The 8,870-nt window shown below is 35.3% G+C and overlaps 1 protein-coding gene across 1 annotated transcript; it reads right to left on the bottom strand.

Moving 5' to 3' along the window:
• Positions 1 to 528: 528 nt before the first annotated feature.
• HENMT1 (HEN methyltransferase 1) lies at positions 529 to 8,583 on the bottom strand (the record flags this gene model as incomplete). Its single annotated transcript, XM_082484213.1, has 6 exons — positions 529 to 1,230; positions 3,157 to 3,334; positions 4,966 to 5,148; positions 5,549 to 5,683; positions 6,789 to 6,901; positions 8,467 to 8,583. The coding sequence occupies 6 exons, from the start codon at positions 8,581 to 8,583 to the stop codon at positions 835 to 837; spliced, it is 1,122 nt and encodes a 373-aa protein (XP_082340339.1). The 3' UTR covers positions 529 to 834.
• Positions 8,584 to 8,870: the final 287 nt, after the last annotated feature.

Genomic DNA, 8,870 nt, shown 5'->3' with positions numbered 1-8,870 from the left:
TTAGCGTCCAAAGAATATTTACTAATTTTGAATTTAACATCTATTTTAACATACCAATTGTGGCAAGTTCATATCAGTGTCAAAAAAGTAAAACCATTCTAAATATCATATTAAAAAGATTAATTTTAATTAATTCTTAAAGTTAATTATAAATATTGTGACAAATTAATTTTTCATAATCCATGCCTGTCATAGGAGGAAAAAAAAAAAATCTCTCACAGAAGACAAAAATTATTAAGCAAGCATTTTTTTAATCATTCAGTATGACAGAGCACTGCAGATCATTCTTGTTTCCCTGAAACTCAACCTGTTATGGATTCTGTACCATTTCTCAATTCAGAGAATTACAGCTGCCTTTTCCCTTTATGTCTGATCTTTCACCTTAATCATTTCAATTGAATTCCAAAAATTTAGACAGTAGAACACAGCCATCTTCTTTAAGAAACAGTCAGCCCTTACATAGAATTTTTTATTTTCAGAATGTTGTGAAACTTTCATGTTTCACAAACATGAAGTCAGTTCTCATAATACTAGCTCATTCAAAGCTGCCAACAACATTGTGAAACACACAGAATGACCCCTTTTAATTAACCATCTCTTTACTCATAATACTTAATTGAAGTATTAAAATTGATTTAAAAAATTGGACAGGCAGAGAAACTTAAAAAGAACTGCAGTGTGTTGCTTCATTAATCCTGTATGAACAAGCCAATCCTGTGCATCCTTCAAAATTTGTCTTCATAACTACATCGTTTAACATTTGCTTACTTTGCATTTATACATACAATTCAGCTCTACTTAAGAAAAACTCATCCTACCCAAGCAGGATGTGATCTAATTCTCTTCATTTTCATGTTCTGTATTGAACATCACAGCAGAACCATCACTGCTCAGTGTGACCTTGCCAGCAATAAGCCTGCATAACTTCTCAAAGGTACCACAAAGTCGATTCACTTTGGGGAAAGCAAAGATTGTTGTAAGAGGTATATAAACCACATTTCCATTGACAAATGGTTCCATGCTTTTTTCAACAACCAGTTTTCCAAGATCTTCTGAAGGTTGGAATTTGAGTTTTCTCTCAGTAGGATCATCATTATAGTCCTTACGTTCTGACATTAAACAGTCCATCAGACTTTGTTTAATGATTTGTGCTGTGAAAATAACTTCACTGACCACTGCATTCTGCAGGTACTTCTCATCTTTAAGACTTGGATACACTGCTTTGAAGACCTTTAGAACATACAAGAACACATAAGATGTTTATCATTATCACAGGCTCAGATTTAAACATTTGCTTGTCAAAAAGAGCTTCTAAAATGTGAACATGATTTTTTATTTAATCCTGTTTTGCTTACTTTAAACCTATTCAGATACCAGAAAAACTAGGCAATATGACTGATTTTATGTACTACAGCTACAATGGCAATTAAATAAGTTAACAGAACTTCAAAAAAAAGTCAGGCTTGTATCTGCAAGCTATACTTGTAGATCACGCAAGGTGAAGCTCTGCTATTCTTTAATTCTTTTTAATCATTCTCTTATTTTCCACATTACTCATCATGAGGGCCTGGTGACAGTTCCACAGCTACCTAGATTCTAAACTACTTCCGAACTGTCATCTGGAAACCGGGACTGCAGCTATGTCTTTTATTCTGTTTTCAGAGTAAAACATTAAATATGCTTTCACAGATGCAGAGAATGCTAAAGAATAAACTGTGATGTCAAAATCTGTGGCCTTGTAGTGTCTTCTACAATGAGCTATACTCCAAGGCAATTAAGGAATCTTAGGCAAGCAAGCTCATTCCCACTAGTTTATTAGGAAGTGATTTATACCAACACACCACCGCTTAAGTTCCACAGTCTATAACTATTTCTTCTTACTTTCTGATTACATCTTGAAATGTTGATTTTTTTCCCATAAATTAAGTTACATAATAATATAAAAATTAATTTGATAGTCCAGGGTTGATAAGAAACACATGAGATAACACTCTTGTTTAAACTCAAAAGATACTGATTTCAAAACTCCCTCCATAGTGACCCTTAACAGAAGATAATGAAAGCAATTTTAGTACCTGTCAGTCACCTAGACATATTTCCAAGTTTGTTGAGCATTAAAGAGCACTTCACGATTCTATTAAGGGCAGTAGATAACAGGTGAAAGTTCAAATGTATAGAATGTCTTTATAGCTCAGAAACTACAAGAGATATTCCCATAATGTCACTTTACATTTCACTTCAGGTCACAAGTCACCTGAAGATATGTATATATCCTTAAACAAAGAAGGGAAATATTATATGTTCACTGAAACAAATAATTTAAGGCCTCATAAGATTGAAAAAATACACCCCAACAATATTTCTCTTTTTGCATTACTACTTCATAGTATCTCTGAAAAAAAATGTCCCTTGATTTATACCACACAGCACTTAGACACATTAGGTTTTGCTGGCGTGACATACTGCAACACACAGAGTACTTTACAAAAATATTCTCTGATGTTATCCAAAGTGAAAACCATTTTGTCCTAAAAACCAAAGTGGTTTGATGTGCACCTCTGGAGAACAGAGTACTTGGCAAGATCCCACACCTCTGCAAAAAACAGAACTGGCTACCTGAAAAGACCAAGATTAGGGTATAACATCAAATGCTACTAAGTAAGGCAAACCACACAAAACAGGTCCTGTCAATCCAATTTCTGGGAAATGCCTTCCTTCTGATAATATATTTGACAAGACTATGCAGTTCTTAAAAAATAAACTCTGTTAGAAATGCTTTTTCATGCTTTTTATTTTTTTATGCATCTGAAAAATCTGTGTCTGTGCCACCACCCATATGATGAGAAAATGAATGATTAGAGGAACAATTATAAAAACAGCACCACAGTATACCTGACAGAAAGGAGAATTTTCATTCCAAGGATAACAGTATGATAAAATAAGAATGATTGCTATTTAGCAAATAACCTGAAAGTTAAAGGCCTTTAAACAATTAGAAATACAAACCATGGACTTAGACTCTTTTGATCTAATAGCATGACGATCAGAGCTGAGACTGGATAGCAATAGCAAACCACAGTATGAACACCTGCATATGCAGGTCGTAGAAAACTTTACCCTTTATCCATCCTCCTAAAGGAGGAAAATAATACTTACCGTTTCATAAGCTGCTTCAGTGGATTTCTCAGATTGAGCTGATTTACTGGTTTGAGGATATTTTCTAACAAACACACCAATTTGGGTACAAAACCCGACATTCTCCATTCCTGTTGGTGGGTGCCCTACGCCAGTAAATTCCACTGAATAATCATAGTGTCTAGCAGTCTCTAGAGCCCTAAGAAAGACAAATTAATCCAATCATACTAAGTATTCATAAAGATGCATTCTCTAACAGAAGCAGGACCCTGTGAATGCTTGAGCGTAATTTCTCTAATAGTACTCACATGCCTGAAGAAAGCACTGTCAAAACTTGCTGAATCAGAGCTGTAATCATATGCCCACCATAGTCTGAATCATTTAGTGTTGGCAATTTAGGCAACCAAACATTACTGTTATTTCTAAAATATCTGCATAGAATATGCATGTTCACAGTTGCTTACTCACAGTCTTAAACGCATTGAAAGTGAGCTAAAACCTACCAATTTTAGAGAACAAAATTATTTGAGAACCCATACAAAACATACACACCCCAAACCCACAAGAGACCAGTTAATAGAAAAAAAAAAAAAAGTGAGGTTTGTTGTAAATGTATAAAGAGTAAAGTCTACCTAATCAAAGTTACAACAATGTACGTGATATCTAAATGAAAACCAATCTTGTAGTACTGTACATCAGCTGGTGTGAAAAAAAGTGATGGGACAGGGAATTAAAATGGCACTACCTACCTGCATAATTCTGCATGAAAAACTAGTAAACTAATTTAATGTCTCATGTGTTTTAGATGATATTGCGATACCTACATTTCACAACACAAACACTTTCTCATGTTCACAGCTCAAAAAATATCACTCCTTCAGTGATATCAATATTTTTAATCCACATATATACAAAAGCAGAAACTAAATTTACTTTAAGTCATGTAAATGGTCTCTAAGGTATTCATCCTTCAGCTAATAATGCAGACAGGTTTTAATATCATTATTTAAGGAAAAAAATATGGTTCAAGCTTTGCAAAACTATATACTAAAAGTTCACTGCATACTTAAAAGTCTATGTCAGAAACAACTTAATCTAAGAGGCAGATCTTCCAAGATACAATTTCTGACCAAGAGTTGGCTATTGAGTTACGGCATCCTTTACCATATATTTTCTTCCACAACTGCTCCACAGTTGAATGTTATCACAGGATATAAATCCCACTCCCTCTTTGTTTTTATTACATCTACTGATATTATAGTAAGACCCATCTCATGCAACCCTCTGTCCTGTGCATACGTTTTGCATAAAATCTTTCATTGTGCCATGATCCACTAAAATATCCTTATTCAACATGCACTGCTACTGTGATTAAAGTTATTTGATACATCTGCTTGTAGCCTCTTACAGAAAGGTCTAGACTAATTGAGTGCTTTGATTACACACCATACACAGCAAGCACATTTCTTAGGTTCTTATGAAGCATTTCTATAGCACAGTATTATTATGCTAAAGGGTTAGTTAATACCTTACACTTCAAATGCATTCATTGTAACAAAGATCCATAAAAAGGAAAGTAAAAGTTTTAAATATTTTTTGCACAGCAGTTACAGTAAAAGCACCCCAACTTAACAACGACCACAAAATGCAAAACCCACAGAGCATGCTTAACTGTTCATAACAGCAAAGCAATGTTTCAGCAAATCAGTAGGTGTGAAACTCCACTGACACCAAACCACATACACAAGCCATTCTGAAAATGCGTAGCAATTCCTTTCTCACATTACTGAACACTCAAAGCTGTCTGCATACGATATTCAGTAAACTTACCAGCTTTGAAATTGTGCTTGGTTCCATTCAAATTTATGGTCTGGATGCCTGAATAATGTCACTCCTGGAAGCAAAGGGTTAAATTCAGAATTTGGAGTACTGATCACAACTATGCTTGGAGCCATGAAACCAAACACCACTTCAGGAAACTTCTTGAGTTCTGACTGTTCCAGGTGCTCTATTCTGTAAAGGATAAGTTTACGTATGTCTTTGAAATCTAGTAGGGTGTTTTTAATCTTAACAAGTCAAAAACAAACCCCAAACCCATATCTATTCCTTTGTAATTTTAAGCCTAGCTCCGCAATATTAGCACTGTCACTGTGGCTGAGTGGCAACTTAGAGGTTTTTGTCTGAGAAAACGTTCTCTTGCATTTTGTACTTTTTCATCAATATCCTTTTTCCACCATAAGCTCGCACCACTTGAATTTCTTAGTATGGTTAATTTAAGCAGAAGTTCGAAGATGCCACATTCTACTACTCTTTTGCTTGAAAGGTTTGCTCATGTCTGTTTAGGGTATGAACAAAATTCTAAACTGAACCCTAATAAACTTATAAAAATGTAGTATGTTGGCCCAATACTCACAGTTCAATACATGTTACCAAGTCAAAACCAAGCATGCAAGGATCCTTATGGGCAACTGAACCATGATGCAAAGTAACAGTTAGGGATCTTTCAGCTGGTTGCAAATAATCACCAGGAAGAGGAGACAACCTATGCCTACAAAAGCATTAACAACATGATGTCATAGAAAGGACCTTAGGACAAAATAAATTGTGCATGTAACTGAACTAGGTAATACCCTGCACAGATACCATGTAAATCTCAAAAAAAAGTTAACTATTTTACAGGGATTAAACAAAAATAATTCTAATACAAACACTTTTTCTGACTATCTACAATAGGACAGAAAGAGCAGACGAGCAAATCTAGCAGTTGTCCTTCGTGTTTACAAAAATTTCTACTATACTCTCAAGCCACTTGCAAAGCCACTTGTAAATTCTCACAGTAGCTCAACTCTAGACACACAGTAAGTCTGGCTTAGACACACTTCACAGGGTTTTTTGGGAAGTTATTCGGTGAGCATATTAACTTTTTTTTTTTTTTCAAATAAAATAGACTGAGAACTAAAGTATACGTGCAAATTTCATTCTGTAATAATGCATCAGACAAAACACACAATCAACATTAAATATAATAAAAGGCTACTTTTTTCATTCTTGAGAAAGAACAAGTGATTATGTCAGCATCTAGATCCTACATATTCATTGAAACCACATTAATCAGCTTCCAAGACAGAAACTTTGGTGTTCCTCACCAGTCTGACCCACACTTCAAATACCACATAAACTCCATAGTTTAGAGCCTTCTAAGCCAGACAGAAAACATTGAGCTAACCTTTCCATTTCAAGAAGATTAACAAGAATGAAGTCCCCATCACGGTGACTAAAAGGGCGTTACATGCACATTTCAAAAAGATCAGTTTTGCATACCACAGTAACATCACGTACAAGCATAAACAGATACTATTAATACAACGTGTTAATACCTTTACAAACAGCATATTTCTCAGATGGCCCCAAAGGTGTGTACATTCCATGACTTGGACCTTTGCTACATTAGCTGATGTTATAGGAATCTACAGTCCAGTAGTCTCCAGACACAGGTGCAACATAACTAAATAATAACAACAGATAGCTCCTCATTTGCCAAGCTGGTATTTCTGCATTTAACTTAATTTTGAAATTCTTGACAAGAAATGATGTAACATGCCACTAGGTCAAGTCAAACCCAAACCTTAAATTAACACAAGGCAAGAGCTTACATTTTCTCTTTCATTACACTTGCACAGACATCTAGCCCAGCTAACACTTCAATGCAACTGCAGAATTTCAGCATCCAGAGAAGCGTACAGTCAGCACATCCTAAATCTGCCACCTGTAAATTAGATATTAAACTATATGTAAATGCTGCATACTTCCAAGTAGTTTCAGAGACTTTCATAAAATAAAAATTCCATATTTAGGTCAAAAAAACATTAATGATAAAATAAAGCATTTCACAATCATAACCAAAATTTACAGTTGCAACCAGGATAGACATGGATTTGAAATTCTTTTTAAAAATGCATACAAAGATCCTACAAGACGTTTTAAATGGATTAACCTTTTGTTATTACAGCTATAAACAAGACAATGTAGAACATCCCACTGACTTTGCAGAATGTCTTTCACATGAAGGCATAGTCCCTCAAATAACTGTAAGGTACGATTTTGAAGTATTAAAGCTGTAGCAATTTTCACATTCACCACTGCTTTACACTGGCCTACTCTCCATCCAAAACACTGAGAACAGGAGCACCTGCAGCCAAGTTTAGCAGCAAAGGATCTGCATAAAACAAGCTTACAGGCTCAGTCTAATGTTTAAGTGGGGAAGGCTGGGAATATTCAGACCACAAAGTCAAATATACAATAAATATTCTTTCCCGTAAGCTTAAAAGGTAGTTGAGTACACAAACCAAACCCCACTGTTCTTTCTAAGTCTAAGCCAAGGTTGAGGCACACTGCTCAATACTCTGTGAAAACCCTGAATTGCTTCTATTCAGCTTACCTCTACCCTGTGGATAAACAGAAAGTTTACAAATACCCCCCCGTTTCACATCCTAAATCAGAAAATTCAAACCTTTAAATACAGATGCAATACTCCTGAATATGTTCTATTTAAAAGCAGATTATAGTGCCATAACCTCATAGACTGGATTAGATTTTTTATTAGCTACCAGAAGTATGATTATGTGAGCACACTGCAAGTGCACTTCTCACTGATTCCTTGCATGCTGCCTATGACATTAACATCAGTTTCAGAGTTAAACACTGAAGACTGAGTTATTTCTCAACTTTTTACATTTTGGAAGGAGGTGCTGGGAGGAAGGATATATTAGAAAAGAGCAAACGCTACACAACATTACTTAAATAATTTAACTTTTCAAGATGAGTATCAAAACAAGAGCCCCGCTATATGGGGGGGGGGGCGGACAGAAGGGGGTGACAAGACATTAAGAAAGTGGAGGAGAGTTAGCCTTGCATAACCCCACACTCAGTGTCAGTTCTCTTCTAAGAACATCCATGTGAACGATGAGGTACAGCTGATACCATATACAGAACAGTTCTAAAAAGCAAAACCAAACTATGATTAAAGCAGCTTGAACCAAAATCCTCAGAATTAAATTAAAACCAGAACTCCAGCTACTCTCCAAAACAGGCGAAGACATTTTTCTCGTTTAGATTTTCCCCTCTTCCCATCAATGAGCACTAATTAGATGCACCCCTGAAAAAACAAAACATGATCATCAACATCTGCTAAGGCAATTCAGTTTTAACAACAGCTCCTCCACTACTCTGGTAATTAGGTCAGCAGGCTATCTACGCATTTCCTGTATTCCTGAGATTCCTAATATTAACTTTTTCTCAAATTTATAACATAAAAAGACAAAGCATACCAACCTTCTTAGGTTTGTATTTCCCCACTAAATCTTTAATGAACTGGTAGCGTTGTTTGTATAAAGGAGGTGTAAATTTAATGATTCCTGTAAACTGTTCTTCTTGAAAGTTCTCATCCATAATATTTTGCTAACGTTAAAGCAAAAAGCTCTTATTTTCTGAAGTACTTTGTAACATATCCAATTAGAGTTTGCTGTTTTCAGTGGTGTTCAATTCGCAATTAAGTAGGGATAGACCTGATCCCAGTTCTAGTCAGAGAATGACAAAAATATAGGAATTAGCAAAATTAGGCACTCGCTGCTCCCTCCGCATATACTGATGTAAACACCCTTTTTATAAACAACTGTAAATCATATACACTCATAAAAAAGCAAGTTTCATACTTTGTCATTCTCCATCCAGCGCAC

This window comes from Vanellus vanellus (genome assembly GCF_965231255.1).
Source record: "Vanellus vanellus genome assembly, chromosome: 5".
Lineage (NCBI taxonomy): Eukaryota > Metazoa > Chordata > Aves > Charadriiformes > Charadriidae > Vanellus > Vanellus vanellus.
The sequence above is the reverse complement of the archived record's forward strand: the minus strand, read 5'-3'. Positions and strand labels throughout refer to the sequence as shown.